A 21,505-nucleotide genomic window follows, 5' to 3' on the forward strand; every position below is an offset into this window, starting at 1 on the left:
AATATTTTTCATGTGATGTCAATATAACTCTCACTTTATATAATGCAAAATTGTTAACAATATTATTATGATGAGTACGTATAGGCAAACTGTGTGCAGAACTATAAGATCATATGTTATCATGATTAGTGATTTTCTTGAACAGTGCCTGTTATGCCTTTCCTAACTTAAACGTGTTGTTGAAGATCTTGTGACAGTCATGTGTACGTTTCAGTTTGGTTTAACTTTTCATGATGACTTGTAGGGCTATGTACTGAAATATGACTTTCATTGCTATTTTCCAGCTGACATGGGTTTTGCCAGACTGTTTAACTCTCCCTTGAAGCCCCTTGCTGACCTTGACCCTGTTGTTGTGACCTTCTGGTACAGAGCACCAGAACTTCTACTCGGGGCTAGGCATTATACAAAGGCGATAGGTAATGACACAATATTAAAGGAAGAATAATTGTAACAAGTGTATCAGCTAAGAAAATGTCATTTTGTGATTTACCATGTTTACCAAATGCTCTCACACACCAAGAATGTAAATGATACAAGCCCCTATTTCGCCCTCTCAGTCAGTTATACGTCTACTATCCCCAACATGTCTTTAGGCTTTATTAATAACATACACATATTTATTCATGAATTCGCAGATTTATAATTACCCATTACCTTTACAATAAATTTTGCCTTCCCTGGAGAAATTGTATTTGAGGGCTCACGCCATCACGGAAGTGGTCTAGTGGATAGAGCATCCGTCTAGAGATGGGAAGGATGGAGGTTTAATCCCCAACTGCGTCATACCAAACGACGTTATGGTACTTCTTGTTACCCTCTCTAGTGCTTGGCATTAAGGGGCTAAAACAAGAACTGGTCGGCTCGGAGTCAGTATTCTGTGGTATTCATGTTAAACTGCGACATGGTATCTCAGTGGGCTACCAATACAGAATTGGCATTAGTCTGGACTTGTTCAAGCAGACAGACAGGCAGACATCACTATGTAAGAGCAATAATCTTGGAGGTGACGTTAAACCCCATTTCTCCTCTTCCTCTCCATCACTGATACCTGCAATGGCTCTCTACACAGGAAGACCATGTGGAGATTCTGCGTCAATAGATATTTCCCTAGCATCCTATGCTGGCCGAAAGAGGCAGCCAAATGGATCGGGTGGTCAGACTCAGTGTCTTGGTTGGTCATGTCATCATCCCCTGACAACATGGATCGTTGTTGACAATATGAATCACTGGATTATCTGGTCGACCATATTGCTGGAATATTGCTGAGTACGGTGTTGACCAACAAAAAAACAAAAACAAAGAAGACCCAGGGGGCTGAGGAGGAAGAATTGTCTTTATGCTTGTTGATATTATTTTGCAGATATCTGGGCAATAGGTTGTATATTTGCTGAGCTTTTGACGTCGGAACCAATTTTCCACTGTCGGCAGGAAGACATCAAAACCAGCAACCCATACCATCATGATCAGCTGGATAGGATATTCAATGTGATGGGCTTCCCACAAGGTGAGGGGCACCAGGGAGTCTGGGAGATAGCAGGGAATTATCGTGGTCCCTCTATTTTATGAGTCCTCGAACTCTTAGAAATCATGTTTTGGGGTTCTCAGGGTGTAATCATTGGACCACATGCTTGATGTCAGAGGCTGGTCACATGTGGCACTCTTGACTGCCATCCATTTGTCTGACCTTGTGCATGCTCTGCAACTCTGCACTAATTATGTACAGTGTGATTTGTTGTACATTATATTTGTGTAGCAACGTGCAAACCATGCGAACGGACTTAACCTCTCTGGTCATGTGGACAAGGTGTCTGACCTCGGATCAGGCGGTCTGTGGTTTGAATCCCACTGTGGGACTTAGACATTTTATGGCAGCTAAATTTGCATCCATTCTAATTTTTAGGCATATAGGATGTAGTATTTTGCAACCAGCAAACCATTAGCTGTGAACTCTTTCCTGGTCAGATGTCTCAGTTCATGCTTTGAGGTCTCATGGTAAAGGGAGGTAATCCATGTCTGGAATTAGTGTCATTTGATATGATTATGCATTCCTTTTAATGTGAATCTAATAGTGTCAACTTTCTTTGTTTCTTCATTTTAGATAAAGATTGGGAAGATATACGAAAAATGCCAGAACATCAACAGTTGCTTAAAGACTTTAAGAAGACCTCGTGAGTTCCCCGTAACTCATTGTCGCTTAGTTTTATGAATTGTTCAACATATTCCTTTATTTTTAAAGGTGTGGCTGGCCCGTTGTTAAGTATCAATGATTTATCAAGACTTGCTAAGAGGCAGTTATTTGATCCCAAGTCTGCAGCAAATGTCAGTAAACATGCACAAATGGGAGTAATAAAATTCTTACCGTAGTTACAATTCTTGTTTGCATTATTAGGCTTAAAAAAAAATAGCACTGGTTCTCAGGCAATGGCTTTTGAAAATATGTTGTGGACGGGCAGTGCTTTTTTGGGTGGGTGTGTGTGTGTTCAAACTAGTATGTAAACAAATAAACTGATGTGTAATCAAATAAACAGTTGTGTACAATCAACCTGGGAAAGGGCCTCCCTATATAAATGTATTCCTTGATGAGTAAAATACTGGAATACAGTATTTAACTACTGTTGGACTTGGAATTTTTAATGTTTTTTTGTTGTTTTTATGATGGAAATATAACGAAGCAGGCAGTGAAGTTTAGTATGATGCGGAAGGTGCCCGAGAACCAAGACTATGATTCTTTGTAGCCTCAGTAAGGTGTTATGGTTAATGTGTTTCAGGTATGTGAATTGTAACTTAATGAAGTATATGGAGAAACACAAGGTGAAGTCGGACAGCAAAGCATTCCATTTGGTAGGTCACATTGTTGTCAGTGTAGCTGAATTTCTCATCCGTGGGCATTCTGGGTTAGAAATGGTCCCAACTAACCTACTAATAAGACCAAGAGGTGACAAGTTAGGATAGTGTGGTCTGGCTGAGTGACTTGGTTGATTGTATGTCATTCTACATAAATGGTCATAATATCAACCACATGTTTGTGTGGTCCAGACTTCTTTATTTGTATGCCTCTGTGGATCATAGGGATACAGTTGGAAATATTGTAACGATCTGGTGGTCAGGCTAGCTGACTTGGTTGATGCATGTCATCGTATCCCCAATTGCCTAGATCGATGCTCATGACGTGAATCACTGGCTGGTCATGTCCATATTTGATTTATATACAAACTGCTGTCATATGGCTGGAATATTCCTGGGTGCAGTGTTAAACAACAATCAACAACATCTGTCACAATGTTATGATGTGGGATTTAATTTGGATCATGTTGGGGATCTGTAGTGATGGTTGTCTTTGCACATATGTGATGCTTTCCATACTTGCCAAATATAATATTATTCTTTGCACTCTTGAAGCCCAAATCCCAAACCATGGTCTGTTATTACTACTGTACTTAAAAGGGGGTTATCAGTCAAGAGATCTAACAAGCTGTAACCATTGGAACCTGGAGCCTGATGGCTCCTCTTGATTTTTACAGTTACAGAAGTTGCTGACGATGGACCCGACCAAGAGGATAACCTCAGAACAAGCCATGAAGGACCAGTACTTCTTGGAGGAGCCTCTCCCCTCACAAGAGTCAGTAGCTGACACAGAACACATACACTACTGTCTTGTCCTTACCATCACAGTCAATAGCTGACACAGAACACATACACTACTGTCTTGTCCTTACCATCACAGTCAGTAGCTGACACAGAACACATACACTACTGTCTTGTCCTTACCATCACAGTAGTAGCTGACACAGAACACATACACTACTGTCTTGTCCTTACCATCACAGCCAATAGCTGACACAGAATGCATACACTACTGTCTTGTCTTTACCATCACAGTCAATAGCTGACACAGAACACATACACTACTGTCTTGTCGTTACCATCACAGTCAGTAGCTGACACAGAATGCATACACTACTGTCTTGTCCTTACCATCACAGCCAATAGCTGACACAGAATGCATACACTACTGTCTTGTCGTTACCATCACAGTCAGTAGCTGACACAGAACACATACACCACTGTCTTGTCCTTACCATCACAGCCAATAGCTGACACAGAATGCATACACTACTGTTTTGTCGTTACCATCACAGTAGTAGCTGACACAGAACACATACTCTACTGTCTTGTCCTTACCGTCACAGTCAGTAGCTGACACAGAACACATACACTACTGTCTTGTCCTTACCATCACAGTCAGTAGCTGACACAGAACCCATACACTACTGTCTTGTCCTTACCGTCACAGTAGTAGCTGACACAGAACACATACACTACTGTCTTGTCCTTACCATCACAGTGGTAGCTGACACAGAACACATACACTACTGTCTTGTCCTTACCATCACAGTCAGTAGCTGACACAGAACACATACACTACTGTCTTGTCCTTACCATCACAGTCAGTAGCTGACACAGAACACATACACTACTGTCTTGTCCTTACCATCACAGTGGTAGCTGACACAGAACACATACACTACTGTCTTGTCCTTACCGTCACAGTCAGTAGCTGACACAGAACACATACACTACTGTCTTGTCCTTACCATCACAGTCAGTAGCTGACACAGAACCATCACAATGCAATTAGATGAAAACAGTGTAACACTTAAGTAGTTAAGCGTTTTTCATTTTATTGGTCCATTTATCACCTTCTGCAAATCTGAAACATAAAGGTCATCAAAGTTAAGATCATCACCAGAGATTGCTTCCTGAATTGAGTGAATGTAACCTGAACTGAAAAGTCCCATTTAAAGTAGACATCGTGATGAGATTACCTCACTGCCTGTTACACGGTGACTATCTGTTTCTATCTGCAGTGTGTTTGACGGGATGAGCATTCCCTACCCAAAGCGCGAGTTCATCTCGGACGATGACAACGACGACAAGGCTGATACAGGGAAGATGGCTGACAAGGTACTCAATGGGAGATTGAAATACTCACCCAAACTTTCCTCATTATTGTTTTTTTTATACATGGAAAAGTTAGCATTGATGTATTTCTTGATGCTTGCTCGCATCCCTTGCATCTCACATTGGGCTTCGGGGGTCCTGGGTGAGAGTAGGCCCCAGCGTACAACAGGGCTTCAAATGGGTTGGCCCGATGCCAGTCACAGGCTGCTGTGATAAGGCTGGATTATTGCTGACTGGGGCATAAAAAACATACATTCACTCATACTGAATATGAATGAGGCTTTGAGCTCTATTGTGGTATTGTTGAGATTGTTGTGTTACCCCCAATACCAAAATGTATTCAGCCAATTGATATTCAAAGTATCTTAACAAATTTGATTTATTTTCATACAGAATGACAGCAAATGATACGATAATATAAATAATATGATACTATGAATGTGCTGTTATGCCCTAAGGCATGGTCATAACGCTACACAAAAAGTATACTTCCCAGGGAGCTGAAAATGGAATTTGAATGCACACTTATCTATTATTAACCCGAATCTCATGCATCCTAGTCATTTGATCCGTGTGTATAGTACATCCTCATCTTCTCGGGGAACACATGTAGTATAAGGACTCCTTATGTTGTACATTTGAGTAGATGTAAAAGGACACGGATTGATAAGTACACTCTCTGGCCAGCCAGACTGGGAAATGTTTCAGTTGAAACATAAGGGACCTTCCATTTGATACTCTCGGTGGGGCCTGGGATCTTGTTCAGAGATAATTTATAACGACAGCTGCAAAGACAGATATATGTCTTTATTAAAACTATGAGCCTGAATAATTATTTTTTGTAAAAAAACATGTTGCAAAAATGTATTTTCCATGACACAATTTCTTTTTTGTCCAATGTTCTGAAGCATGATTAGTTTATTTCAAACATTTTCTTGGACAACTTTGTTTTTGGATAAAATCCCAGCCCACACCAAGAATATCCAATGGTCAGTCCCCATGTCTTAAGCTTTATGAAAGAGTTCACATATGGCTGCTGACTAGCATTTTGATTTTTGATTTTTTAAAATGTTCTTCATGTGGTTTATTGGATGAGTAAAATGTGTGAAATATGGCAGGTTCCGATGTTTTGTTGGATTTTGTAGGTATATTCAACAAGAACAAGTGGATCATTTCAGGGGATGGATGTAACAACTGTGCTGCAATTATTACTTGCTTAGAGTTTGTTTCTCAAGACTTTAGAAAATCTGCATCATACATTGTCATAGCTGTGAATTTATTGTTAACATGTGTCTAAAATTTTAGAGTCTAAACAATGCTAAAGGAAATATGCTATTGAGTCATTCGAACACTTACCATAAGTTTCATTACAAGTTTTCAAAGATCTCCCTGATTTGTTTTTTCAATTTTAGTGTCTTTTCATGAAAGCGCCCTTATCACACCTTGTAATAATTATAAAACATTCCAGCCCTGGACTGACCTGTGAAGGACATTGTATGACCTCATTCAGGCCTAGTTACACAAGGCTAGTCAAAATAGTCTAATTTTGTGAATGTTTCATAGAACAATTGATCTCTCCTCTGATATTCAAGACTGCTTCTGTGGTCTAGTGATAGAGCGTCCCACTCGGAGAGCTGAAGGTCTGGGTTTCAGTCCCATACCAAAAGACGTTAAAACATGGTACTTGTTGTTACCCTGCCTGGCGCTGAGCATTAAGTGGCTAAAACAAGGACTGGACGGCTCGGAGTCAGTATACTGTGTCTGAGGGGGTATTCATATTAAATTGCGTCAAGGTATCTCAGTGGGCTAGCACTATAAAATCGGCATCAGTCCGGACTAGTACAGGCAGCCACATACACACACACACACACACACACACAAACTTGATGTTAAACCCCATTTCACCTCTTCTCTGATATTCAAAGGGACATGTTGACTCCAACTGTTCGAGATGTTGCTTGTGCAAGTGAGTGCATGTATTATGTGTGTGTGATATGTGTTATTCAGGTGAAGCTTGGTGCTGGGCAGAAAGTGAGTATGAAGCTGTTAGCTTTTCCTCCCTCATCAGCCGCTGTAGTAATACTCATGTACTGTGTGCTCTCTTTAGCAGCTCAAGACCATTTCACTTCGAAAACTGAATCAAAATTGTAGATATCCATTCTGGTTTTCATGGTGTCAGTTTAATTTGGGGCAGTATTGATTCATTTCAAGGTTTCTGGGTTGTTTTTACTTTTTGTTTTGTTAATTTCTGAATTTTGAAATATACATTGAATATAGTGTGGACATTGAATATATTTTATGGGAATTTTATGTTAATTCTTGACAAAGCAGCCTGAGGTTTTAGTCTTGTTAATTGGGTAAAAAAATGAAGAAGAAAAAGGACACTTGCCTCGATATAACTAATACTAAAGCCTTATTCAATTTAATTGAACATATGATACTGATTTGAACAAACATTTGACAATTTTGGAAGATAGTCATTTTGGTGGCCGTCTTGGATTTTCATCCCTACCAGGGGGCACTGCATGCTGAATTTGAATTATATTTAGCATTGTTGCAATTAATCCTGAATAAATCTCAAGATTGACCAAATAATTATGATATGTTGAGTATAAATTGGTATCATGTTGTTGGCCATCTTGGATTCTCTATCACCAGGCGGTGCTGCTCATCCATATCAGAAGTACTCAGAATTGTTCAATGTATAAGTGTGCCAAGTTTGGTGCCAAAGTGCATGATTTTGACCAAATGCTACCTTATCCGGCCTACTATGCTGTTCAGTGCAGCATTCAACCCAACTCACCCACTCATTCTAAATCACATGGACCCAGCGTTTAGTGAAGTTAGATATACTTACAGACAAAAAGTGTATCATGTCATGTAGATTTAGGGATGAAACCTTGGAATAAATTTGTCCTTGCCTTGTTTAGAAGCATTAAGGAACCAACTTATTGTTTATCTAAATCTGTGGCTGATGCAAGATATACTCTCAGTGAAGCAACCAACTGAAAAGGCATTCTGTGTCTGACAAGGTTTACAACTGAAGTAGATATACCATGGTCGTCAACCACATATATAGTTGGCTCCCTACAGTATAAACCTTCATATATTCTGTTGATGGGAAGCATATTTGTCCATAAGCTATGATCTCTTAATGAATGAATTTTGAATAGAAACGTAATTGGAATGCCTTTTTAGCAATGTTTCACAGAAGGAAAAGCATAACAGCTTTTTGATACTTTAACTCCTCAGATGAAGGGATGTATTTGAAATGTCCTGGTCTATGTGTGTCATGCATCATATTACTCATTTTTCATATCGTTCATAATTAAAATTATTTTGTGTATTCACTTTTGTGTAATGTTGACATTGTGTTCTCTCCATGGCATGATCCGAATCCGATATGGAGACAGTGTATTTCTCATGTGAGATGGTTCGTTTTCATTTTGAGATGTTGTTTCAGCATTCCTTCCTCATTTGAGATGTTTCAGCAAGCCTTTCTCATTTGAGATGTTGTTTCAACAAGTCTTTGTTATGTTTATCACTTGTATCATGTGGAATGACTGTTGATTATGTAAGACACTTCTTAAATCAAGTGGGATCTCTTTGCTTTATGTTGGGTGAGTGTAATCTTGTTCCTGTTTGTGCTTCAAACACTGAGAGTTGGGTTCATTAATGATAACAGTTGAGAGATCCCTTTCCTTATGTAAAGCATGATAGATTTAAGGTGATTCTTGACTGTAGTCTAAATCTAGCTCCCTTGTGTACCCATAAATTTTACACTGTCAGAGGGTTTAACCTACAGTCTGTGAATTTTTCAGAAGCTTGTATTTAGCATATTTTCTTGAGTACAAAGTGGACTTGAGTAGAACAGGATTCGACGCGATACAGAAATGTGCTTCCAGTACTCACAAATGCAAAGAATAAACGCAGCGAAAACATCTTTTGACAATCCCCACATGTCCTCATGTAACTGAAATACTTTTCCAGTGATGTAAACAAAGTACAAATAAATATCGATGGACCCGTGAAGATCTGGGATAGAATAGGTCTTCAGCAACCCATGCTTGCTGTAAAAGGTGACTGTGCTTGTCGAAAGAGGTGACTTACGGAATCGGGTGGTCAGGCTCGCTGACTTGGTTGATGCTTGTCATCGTATCCCAATTGCATGGATTGATGCTCATGATATCAATCACTGGATTGTCTGGTCCAGACTTGATTATTTACAGACCGCTGTTATATAGGTGGAATATTGCTGAGTGTGGCGTTCTCGTATTTCCTGTAAGGACCCTTCTCATTAGCAATTGGATGTCCTCTTAATCCCTAGTTTTGTAGGTCAAGGTAACACCCTGGTACAATGCACACATGCTAGTCTTGGTTAAAAGTTTTGAGAAGTGTTGATATTTCATAAGTTGTGCACAGTCAAAAACTACATGGTATCACTTCAGATGAACAAACAAGCGATAACAAACTTGGTGAAGGAGACTGACAATTGCTATAAAACATCACCAGAGATGATGAATTAGGATTGCAATTGTATTTCGTGCTAGGAATTGTTTTATTTTATATGCAGAGATTAAGATTAACATGTGTAATTGTCACATAAAATAAACTGGAAATAGCCATCAGCTGTACATGAACATGTTTCCTTCCAGAGTCACCAGTAGTTCTTTTAAGAAATAACCTATATAAAAAATAACAAGAGTTTTAATGGAATGATCAGAAGAGATTGTTTCTAAAAATATTATTATGTAACATATACTAATAGAGTGATGTTTAGTTGTGCTTGCAATATACTTGTTAAAAAAATGAATAACCACATGCATAACACTTTGGTCTATTGCCATATATTTGTTTTATGTATGGAATAGTTTGACAAGTCACCACGTCATGCTTTCCTCAGTCCATCAATTTCGATGGCAAAACCAATATGTTGTCATATAACAGTCAAACAACAACTATACATTTTTATGAGACATCACATGGCATTTATTATAAATACTACTCAACATTTGCTAAGGACCACACCTTTGACAAAGATGACTATTTTGGTCCTTAGCAAATGTTGATTAGTATATGTATCAATTCTCTGACAACTAAGGTTAGTTTCAATGCGCCTTTATCGTCTGATCATGGTTGCTGTAAAAAAACAGCAAGTTGGTGCGATCTGCCGATCAGTTCACACACAATTGCCTTGCAATTAATATAAACAATTTTGAATGAGATTTTGAATTAAATTTATACATAGATTACAGTCCAGGTATACAAGGAAAACTCTTTATAACTGTGCTGGCAGAAATTATGGTGTCTTTGCTTTGGGGAAATAATTAGAACTCATTATCTGCATGTGTTATGTGAACCCTTCTGTACACAGCTGTATTGTTTTTGTAAAAAACGTGGGCACTGTATACAAGAAAATATGGTGAGTTGGAGTCTGCTTATGAAATCATTTTTTGTCTTTTGATTCATTGAAAAAATGTCTTTCGCTGGTGATGAGAGTAGAATATGGGATCCTATAATATGATTCCTTGACTCACCAGTGTTTCAAATTAAGTAAGGCCCTTGAGATTTACTACTATTTTTTAATCTTTGGACCCTTAGTCATTTTTTTAACATTAGGATTATTATAATGACCCCTTCTCTTTCATGCTTAATTTCAGACAATGCTTACTTTCCAACTATGGTTATGATGAACTCAAAGGGACCAGTAATTTTAGTTTGTTATAAGTTATATACATACATAATCATACAAGAAATGGACCCAAAAAACTGTTTGTTATATCCATCAGTTCGTTATAAGCATGATCGTTATGAACGTAGTCTACTGTGTGCTCACAATAAGAGTTCATGAGATGTCAGGTTTTTACCTGAAAGAATATATGTTAGTGGAGTACATTTAGGATATAAATCTTGAAGAGCACTGACCATTTCCAGTAGTTCCAGCTGCAGTTAGGAGATGGTGTCTTGTGCTGTGCATGGATGTTCTTTCTCTGCATGATGAGAGAGGAGAATTGTGTTGATGATACACTGGACAGGCATGCTCAGACATTGAGAAACTACCTAACCACATTAGGAAGGAGATTATGATCTGATTAGTCATGAACAACTGTCACTTACTCTGTATCACAGTTAAGAAGTAGCAGGCTATTTATCTAGTGCACATATGACCATATATAATTGCTTTCACCAAAAGTCAGCACCGATGACATTCCCATGTTGTGTTCTGTGAATCTCCCCAAGTTCTTGTCATGTCCCATGTGATTGTTTTTATCATGACTCTGAAACATTCATACACTACAATGAAATAACTGTTTTTGTTTATTTTAATATCAAATATATCTAGTAATCGCTTATGTCTTTGCTAGTCTATTGTAGAATGTTTCTAAACCTTCACCCACTAAGTATTGTATGGGTAGAATGTTGTACCAGGGTCACTGGTGGTCAGCACTCACTGCAATTGAGCTTGCATCCATTGTTTTCTCCAATAATGATCCTCGGTCCATCGGCGCCATGACCATTCCTGGGCTTCCACCAAAGTTGCAAAGGTCTTGACATCTTTTGACTTTCCCCACATGTCCTCGTGTAACTGAAATACTGTTCCAGTGATTTAAACAAAGCTCATTCGTATCGATGGATCCGTGAGGATCCGGGTCAGAATAGGTCTTCAGCAACCCATGCTTGCCGTAAAAGGCGACTATGCTTGTCAAAAGGGGCGACTGACGGGATTTGGTGGTCAGCCGTGCTGACTTTGTTGATGCATGTCATTGTATCTCAATTGCATGGATCAATGCTCATGATGTCAATCACTGGACTGTCTGGTCCAGACTGGAATATTGCTGAGTGTGGCGTTAAACAACAAATGAACAATAAATCATATTGATGAGTGGCATGTACAAGCTGTCGTTTCAATACAGACAGGGATGGATTTCAGTAAAGTTGAAATCTATAGTCAACCCTGTCTTCAAGTTCATTCACTCCCCCTGATGTTGAAGGTACTGAGATTCTGTACCAAGTGGTAGTTTACTTATTGTGTGTCTGATTTGGTTTGGAATGTTCCAACCTTAATTCTGCCAATAGGTGCAATCACAGATTAAACCTACACATGTTGTGCAGTCATGTTTTGATTTACATTCTTCCATGAGTGATGTTTCTTCATGTTTCACAGGTTTTAAGTCTCCCTCTCAGTAATCTGCCTTTTTATATGTGCTTGTGTTGTATTAAACCTGAATAACATCTTTGCTTCTGGTAGTGGTAGGAGATTTTCTTTTTATGCTACAGATTTTCATAATGTAACAACTGGCAGCAAGATGTAATCATTACATTCTTTTCTTTACATTTCTTATATACTTTTATATTTTTTGTCCGATATATATTATATCTAATCTCATAAAAATCAGATCTTATTCCTGCTATCACTAAGCAAGGATCTGAGGACATCCTATTATGGGTTAAGTCAGAACGACCTTTCATTCGACCAATTAGAACATCGCTTACCAAATCGTGAAAGTGACAATCAGAATGTGTTTCCTTATCATGTAACCTCGAAATGGATAACACCGGGTATTCTGAATGACATTTACAATCTGTATGACCGATTCCGTCAAAATCATCGTCTATCTCTCACTTGAATGCGATAGACATTTGAAACGGAGGAGTCTTTCCGTAGCTAGTGTGAAGTACTGCCATACAATATCGGCCATCTATTGAACATTCCAGAACTTTCTTTTGTTCAGTTTTCAAATTATGAGTCAGTGTTTTTCAAAGCATAGTCTGGAATGGAATTCGCCAATTTGAAATTAGTGCCATAAAGCTAAAGAAAGATGCTTTCTGACTGGCTAATGTCAGCTTTCTGTTTGTTGTTCATTAGTCGGTCAAAGTCCGCGAAAGGTCATTCTGACATGACCTGTAATGGGATGTCCTCAGATCTTTGTTTAGCAGTAGCTATAAATAAGCTCTGATTTAATTAGATTGATTGATATCTATGTTTATGTTTTGTACCGTGTTTTCTTTTTGTTTGCCTGATTTTTATGTTTTGTATTTCAGTGTAAGTCTGGTATCACTTTTCCAAGAATTGGTCAGAGTGAAAAGGGGGAAAATAGGCCATGTGTATCCCTCATGCAGACACAAGAGCCTCAGTATTTAAACTTTATTTTATACATTTTTTATGCTTTGTGTTATTAAAGAACAGCAGGATAACTAATAATAATAAGTTATCCCAAAAAGAGAGGAAAATCATATTTTTAACTCAATTTGTCATCAAACACTGAAAAATATTACTTATTGTTTCAGCTAGATTGTCTTGGTGAAGAATTTATGGATGTAAATTGACCAACAAGCAATTATCTTCAAATTATCAGAACTATGGCATTTATTCATTGAGCTCACCTTGACGTTTGAGCTTATGTTATGGGTTTGGTCCGTCGTCCATCTATTAGCAATGTTTCTAGCATCAGTACTTTTCAATATAATAGTCATTCAATATGTTCCATATGTCCCTGGCTATATTAAGTAGGATTAACATTTTGATCATTTCAAAATGTCTTCCCAACATCCCAAACAACAAGGTTTTGTTTTTAGAATACAGAACTAGTGTCAAACCTTTGGCTGGTACAAGAGACAGTGTTTCAAAATGGTTTTGGTCATGGTGTTAGTACCTGGCGCTTGTCATGTAGCCCATACAAAATCCCTCAGTGGTAATTGGTCTATAGGAGTAATAGAAATATGTTAAATATTTCAGGATATTCCTACATGTAATACATGATACGAGGACTTGTGATTGATATTAGTGAGTGAGGGAGTGCGTATGGTTTTACACTGCTTTAAGTAATATGCAAGCAATATCATGACGGGGAACACCAGAAATGGGCTTCACACATTGTACCCATGTGAAGAATCAAACAAGATTTGTCTGGACAGGCCAACAGGTTAACATGTTCCACAACTCTGCCACCCCACCACCCCACAGTCATATGAGATGTGTGAAATGTGTCACATATACATTTCGTCCCATTTCTCCCAGTTTATCATGATGTCATAATATAACACCTATTCACAAACCTCTGAAGATCCGGGGTAGAATAGGTCTTCAGCAACCCATGCTTGCCGTAAAAGGTGACTATGCATGTTGACTAACTGGATTGAGTGGTCAGGCTCTCTGGCTTGGTTGATGCATGTCATTGTATCCCAACTGCATGGATCAATGCTCAATGATTTTTTACAGACCGCCGTCACTGAGCTGGAAAATTGCTGAATGCAGTGTTAAACAACAAACAAAATCTATTCACAGGCATGTTCCCATTGCCGTAAATCTGTCAATTTTCAGTTAGTGTATTGGTGATGTTTTGCACATTTGAAGTGTGTTGAAATAATACAAAGACAGTTAGTGTATGGTAGCCTAGTTAAAGCACTGGCTTATCACACAGCAGACCCATGTTTGATTCCCCTCATGGTTAAGCCAAGCATGTGCAGTCCAGTCTTAATGTTCTTACTGGAACACTTAAATGCTTAGACAAAAGCTTCAGCATTGTTACTGGACAGTGTAATCCTGCTATTAAGGTGAGCCACTGTACGCTATGGTACTTTCATTAAGCATATGTATCCATGGCAAAAACAGGGTGGGAATGTTTTCTTTCAATCATAGCATGTGTGAGGCATGTTCATGATAAGATCCTCACCGAAATGTCACATTGATGTGATAACTGTTTGTCATAATATGTACTGTCTCTTTTGTCGAAACTAAAAACAAAAAGAATTCTTTGAAAAAGTGATTTAGAACCACTGAGTTTATCCTATTGTGATTTCCAGACGTTGATTTTGTCGCATCAGTGTGTATGTTAGTATCCTTAGTAGTAACCCATGCATGTGTGCTTACCGTTATTCAGGTATACAAAGTACAGGGTGGTCACAAAGTAAGTAGACTCCTCCTATCTGTCTCTCATCTCTCCCACCCCACCCCAATCACCCAACATGATAACATCATCGGTGTAGGCATCACAACAATCCAGTGGATAAGACAGACATAGCATCACACTTGCCCCGTCAGGCATCACACATGGCCTGTCAAGCATACATGGCCCGTCAATCAAGTGTCTCAAATGGCCCGTGAAGTGTCACACATGGCCCGTCAAGCATCATACGTTGCCCGTCAAGTGTCACAACTTAGCCCGTCAAGTATCATACGTGCCCCATCAAGCGTCACACATGGTCTGTCTTGTGTCACCCATGGCTAATCATGTGTCACACATATAGCCGTCAAGCATTCTGCATTGCCCATCAAGCATGCCACTTAGCCCAGCAAACATCCCATATGACTATCGAGTATCACACATGGTCACACAGCTCTCCTCTGGATCACTCATCATTCAGTCAATGTATCACACATCATCTAACCACTCCATCTCTTAGACATCTTGCATTCTTTGCATCAGGCACCAACCATCAGTGCATCACACCCAGCACAGAATGTATCAAATGTGCTTTGAAAAAAGTTCAAGAAATCCTATACCTGTGACTCTCTCATCTTTCAGCCAGTGCATAACAGATCATCCATCCTTTGCAGCCATTATCCCGCCATTATCCAACCAGTGTATCCAACATTATTCAGCTTATAACTAGGACTCTTACACTTCCATATGAAACAGAGGTCAGTGCTCAAAGACCCAGATTGACACACACTGATGAACAGAGACTTGGATCAACACACACATACACACTGATGAACACACAGAGATGAACAGACATTTACAGATGGACACACTGATAGAAGCAAACCTTACACACACCTAGTTTGACACACAAGCCTAGATGGGCACATTGATAGAAGCACACCTTTCACAGACCTTGTTTGACACACATGCCTAGATGGACACATTGATAGAAGCACACCTTACACAGACCTTGTTTGACACACAAGCCTAGATGGACACACTGATAGAAGCACACCTTACATGATGGACACACTGATAGAAGCACACCTTACACAGACCTAGTTTGACACACAAGCCTAAATGGACACATTGATAGAAGCGCACCTTACACACACCTAGTTTGACACTCACATGCCTAGATGGACACACTGATAGAAGCACACCTTACACAGACCTAGTTTGACACACACATGTGCCTAGATGGACACATTGATAGAAGCACACCTTACACAGACCTAGTTTGACACACATGCCTAGATGGACACACTGAAGAAGCAAACCTAACACAGACCTAGTTTGACACACACATGCCTAGATGGACACATTGATAGAAGAACACCTTACACTGAACTAGTTTGACACACACATGCCTAGATGGACACATTGATAGAAGCACACCTTACACAGACCTTGTTTGACACACAAGCCTAGATGGGCACATTGATAGAAGCACACCTTACACAGACCTAGTTTGACACACACATGCCTAGATGGGCACACTGATAGAAGCACACCTTACATAGACCTAGTTTGACACACACACATGCCTAGATGGACACACTGATAGAAGCACACCTTACACAGACCTAGTTTGACACACAAGCCTAAATGGACACACTGATAGAAGCACACCTTACACAGACGTAGTTCGACACACACACATGCCTAAATGGACACACTGATAGAAGCACACCTTACACAGACCTAGTTCGACACACAAGCCTAAATGGACACATTGATAGAAGCACACCTTACACAGACCTTGTTTGAAACACAAGCCTAGATGGGCACATTGATAGAAGCACACCTTACACAGACCTAGTTTGACACACACATGCCTAGATGGGCACACTGATAGAAGCACACCTTACACAGACCTAGTTTGACACACACATGCCTAGATGGACACACTGATAGAAGCACACCTTACACAGACCTAGTTTGACACACAAGCCTAAATGGACACACTGATAGAAGCACACCTTACACAGACCTAGTTTGACACACACACATGCCTAAATGGACACATTGATAGAAGCACACCTTACACAGACCTAGTTTGACATACACATGCCTAGATGGACACACTGATAGAAGCACACCTTACACAGACATTGTTTGACACATGCCTAGATGGACACACTTATAGAAGCACACCTTACACACACCTAGTTTGACACACACATGCCTAGATGGACACATTGATAGAAGCACACCTTAAACGGACCTAGTTTGACACATGCCTAGATGGACACACTGATAGAAGCACACCTTACACACACCTAGTTTGACACTCACATGCCAAGATTGACACATTGATAGAAGCACACCTTACACAGACCTAGTTTGACACTCACATGCCTAGATGGACACACTGATAGAAGCACACCTAACACAGACCTAGTTTGACACACACATGCCTAGATGGACACACTGATAGAAGCACACCTTACACAGACCTAGTTTGACACACACATGCCTAGATGGACACACTGATAGAAGCACACCTAACACAGACCTAGATCACATCTCACAGAATCAGATTAAAGAGACCTACACCTTCAATCAATTCCACAAACTCCTGCCCACTAAACATGACCTCCTAAAACCTCACAAAAGGCACTGGTGCTGACACAGTCTGTATTAACGATAGTACCACCAATCAGTAAGTATCCCACGCCCCTCATAGCTACACCATTGTAATCACATCATCCATAGCATAACAAAGCAGGTAGATATGTAGGCTAATTCCTAGATGTAGAAATATATAGGATATGTATTTCATATATATATTCATAGGTTAGCACTATGTTGTTTGCATATTTGTCATAAATGGTTTATTTTCCCCTGAACACAATATTTTCAGAAATCTTTCTAAAAGTTCTGACCCAAATAATTGATAAAAAATCAATGATCTGTAAAAGAATATATCTGTGATGACCTTTAAGATCTATTATATATAACCTTACGGTTAAGTTCCTTTACTTTCGTTGAAATTATTGGGCTAATGTTTTGATCTTGTACTGATTGTCGATTCTTTTCCCCAATATCAATATCCCGGTGAGACAAGGATGTGACATGTTACAGGGTTGTCTCCCTTATACCAGCTAGTGAAGCTAGTTTCACCTCTCTCTTCTCTCTCTCTCCTCAGTTCTATCACATGCAAGCAAACAACTGTCTACAGTACCCATCTGCAAGTTGATACGTTCACACCTTGTTTAAGTTACCTGTTTCCTGCTCCTCGTGGAGTGGTTGTTATCTAACAAAGTTCTTTGAGGTTTTGTTCTTCACAACTGGCTTTTTTGTACACTGATAACAATAAGACCAATAGAAGTTTATGTGGTAAATTTGCAATACAAATTCTGTTCAGCACATTTGTAGGACTCTGATCTGTGGTTGGTTTCGATTCTGGCAGATTTTCAAATTCATTGCATGTTTCATCCAAGATGTCAAGATGACCTGCCCCGGATGCTGCCAACTAGGATGTCCTCTTAGTGTGGTGTCATCTCGAGATGCTGCCCATGTGTACTTTTTGCTTCTTTTGTTTAGATTGTACGATCTTAGCTCTTAGTAACATCTTTCATTGAAGATATACTACTTAATATATAAAGAATCGAGTGGTCCTTAACTGTTTTGGAGTAGTATATAAATTATGCCACAGACCTAAGCATCCATCACTGATCTGACTCCTACCATGGATTGGAGTCTTACATCTGTTGAAGGTAAAAGATTTTTCCACTTATTAAGTACATAGCCACAAAGAACTAATAAAACAAATATAATGAACATTTGTTCCAGCATTAAATTGTCATCAGTCATCCATTTCTGAGTTGACGGTTATGGGTTACTGGTTCTAAATGAATTATGTGTATGTACTATGGAATACATGTGGTTGAGTTGGAGCACTTTACTTGATTTGCTTTATAATTGCTGCTGGACAAAAGCCACTGTCTTGTATCGGAGACTAATTAATGAAGTAATGATAAAACTCTTATACCCATTCCTGCAATGCTAACATTTGAAATTAACTATAAATATGATGCCCTTATAATTGTGAAATCATTTAAGGGTGGTTTATGGAAATTGTAATGAAAATGTTAATTTGTTGTGACAACAAATTTGTTATATATTTGAGTTGGTGTTTTGTTGATGGATCCTTTTCTGTTTGTATTCGAGCCGGAGGTGTGAGTTGCATGGTGAAACACTAACAAGCACATGTGGTGTTTAAACTGAGCACGTACTGCGGTTGGCTGCCTCATGAGCAAGCAGCTCTGTCCAACACAGCATACATGTCAGCTCTTGTGGAATAGTTTAATCTATTTGGAATTCTTCCGATAGATATTACAGTTCTGATGTTATAAGTAGTGAAACCTTTTTGACTTGAATAATGATTAAATTTATATTTGATGATGCATTAACAGTTTTCCAGCTATATGATGACTCCAACTACCAACTAAGGGACTGTTCATTCATTATTGGGTGGGGGTGTGTTTGTGTGGGGTAGATTGGCCTTTGGACTGTATCATGCTTTGTGCTATAGAAAATGAGCAAACCCTAAATAAAACTTACATAATGTTCAAATTTTAACCAATTTAATTAAAAAAATTAGAATTATGTCATTTTTTCATGCTGTCTTTGACACACAGTATGTCATTGTTGTGAGATGTTTAAATGTCTGTTCTTCCCCCACACACAGCCCCACACCCGTCACCCCCAAATACTTAAAACAATGAAGAAAATATTTTTATTCAGAACAGTTAGTTCAATGATTATTATTCAATAGTAACCAACTTCTGTCACATTATTGCTTGTTTAATGAGAAATAATTGTGAAACACTGGTAGCAAATGATGGTTGACGGACTATAGTTTACTCATCATAGTAATGGCAGTTTCTGTAGCCCATTTCTACCATACACTCTCACACTGAAGACCTGGGTTCTAGTCCCCACATGGGTACAATTTATGGAGCCATTTCTGGTGTCCCCGACATTTACTCACAATTACCAGGCTGATCCTTCAAATTATTAATGTTTGTATCTTATTTCTGCGGGAACTGACACAAACAATACTGACATGAAAATATATTAAAAACACTATCTCTAAGATTTATAAATAAAGAATTTTGGGAACTGACATGTATGCTGTTAAAACTAACACAAGTAACCATGGTAACAGATGATGGGATAAATGCTGGTATCTCCACAAATGTTGGTTGTGTGTTTACATTTCAGAAAATGCTGTTTTCTTCATTTATTTGTTTTTTCTCAAATATTTTGTTTTCATTGTCTTGTTGGTATTATCATGACATGGTGTCTTTCATAATGTTTGTTAGAGGTATACGGTACACTTATTTAAGTTCAAAATTTGCAGTACAAATTATGTCGCCCAAATATGTTTTTACAACTTCGAGATTTATGTAGCAGATGTAAAATTGCATTATCTAATAATTTGTGAATTATTTTTAAGCAATATTTTGTTTTGTGTGGAACATCATAATTTGGTTACATAAATATTGATAGTTGAAATTTATTTGAGTTGTTGTCATGATATTGTGATATTCTATATATATGGATAACCTTATTGTAGCAGGTTATATGTTGATGAAAAGTTGCGGATTTATTCTCTCACTCATTTGCAGGGTAGATACAATGTATCATCAAGAGTAACTTTGAGTATCCTAGCTTATTGTGTTCCCAGCATACGTGTGTGAGTGTGAACATGTTGCACCCTTGGGAATGAGGTTTCCAGGATAGAATGCCACCAGTACCTCATGTTTAAAGTAAGAATCAGGTGGTCACATCGTGTGACCTGGATGATTGTATGTCATTGTACCCCAACAGCATGGATCATTGCTCATGCTTTCAACCACTGGTTTGCCTGGCCCTGAATGGGTGTTTACAGAATGCTTAGACATGGAACCTGGGTTCCACCTCTTCTGCTTGGTTCTTGCTAACACTGCAACATTTGTCTGTGTCTACCAACAGCTGTAGTATTAATACCATTTTCTGAGCTGTTGCTTTGATATTGGCTTTCATGAAGCTAGTTGTCCATGGAACCAACCATAGTCACCTGATCGACAGCACAATTGCAACCAAGCACATGGTCAATATGCTGCTGATCTTTGCGGCATTCATAACATTTGTTGGTCTACTTCCAGCAAGCCGGACAGGCTGACCAATCATCTGGACACAATCAACCACCGGCCAAGAAAGTCCGAGTTATGCCACCTTCAACAACAAGCAGTAACATGGTAGTATCTCATATTACTCTAACTATATAGTGGAAGTATTTCTAATATCCTACATGGGGATATATAATATAATATGTCTGTACTTCAAATATCTCCTCTGTGTATGTGTCTTCTCTTAATATATTCAAAATCTTTCCTACGTCTGTGTGGTATATGAAATCTCTTGTTTAGGTTTATCCAGCATCTTTTGTCAGTACTTCCATCATCTCAAAGTATATCAGATATCTTCTCTGGGTATATGCAATATCTTCTCTGGGTATAGCCAATATCTTCTCTGGGCATATCCAGTATTTTCTCTGTGTATGTCCAATATCTTCTCTAGGTGTATCCAATATCTTCTCTAGGTGTATCCAATATCTTCTCTAG

General features: G+C 38.8%; 1 protein-coding gene across 7 annotated transcripts in view; it reads left to right on the forward strand.

Moving 5' to 3' along the window:
* Positions 1 to 21,505, forward strand: part of LOC139473548 (cyclin-dependent kinase 8-like) — a 32,600-nt gene that overhangs the window by 8,324 nt on the left and 2,771 nt on the right. For 3 of the 7 annotated variants that reach the window (XM_071256193.1, XM_071256192.1, XM_071256194.1), the window contains 10 exons: positions 285 to 416; positions 1,361 to 1,504; positions 2,099 to 2,168; positions 2,769 to 2,841; positions 3,522 to 3,619; positions 4,869 to 4,965; positions 6,970 to 6,993; positions 13,006 to 13,097; positions 14,844 to 14,870; positions 21,047 to 21,139. In XM_071256193.1, coding sequence (XP_071112294.1) covers positions 285 to 416; positions 1,361 to 1,504; positions 2,099 to 2,168; positions 2,769 to 2,841; positions 3,522 to 3,619; positions 4,869 to 4,965; positions 6,970 to 6,993; positions 13,006 to 13,097; positions 14,844 to 14,870; positions 21,047 to 21,139 — 850 coding nt within the window. The remainder of the gene's footprint in view (positions 1 to 284; positions 417 to 1,360; positions 1,505 to 2,098; positions 2,169 to 2,768; positions 2,842 to 3,521; positions 3,620 to 4,868; positions 4,966 to 6,969; positions 6,994 to 13,005; positions 13,098 to 14,843; positions 14,871 to 21,046; positions 21,140 to 21,505) is intronic. The other 4 variants (XM_071256195.1, XM_071256198.1, XM_071256196.1 and 1 more) reach the window with 3 other exon arrangements.

This window comes from Haliotis cracherodii, unplaced genomic scaffold (genome assembly GCF_022045235.1).
Source record: "Haliotis cracherodii isolate W230 unplaced genomic scaffold, xgHalCrac1.p SCAF_3, whole genome shotgun sequence".
Taxonomy (NCBI): Eukaryota; Metazoa; Mollusca; class Gastropoda; order Lepetellida; family Haliotidae; genus Haliotis; species Haliotis cracherodii.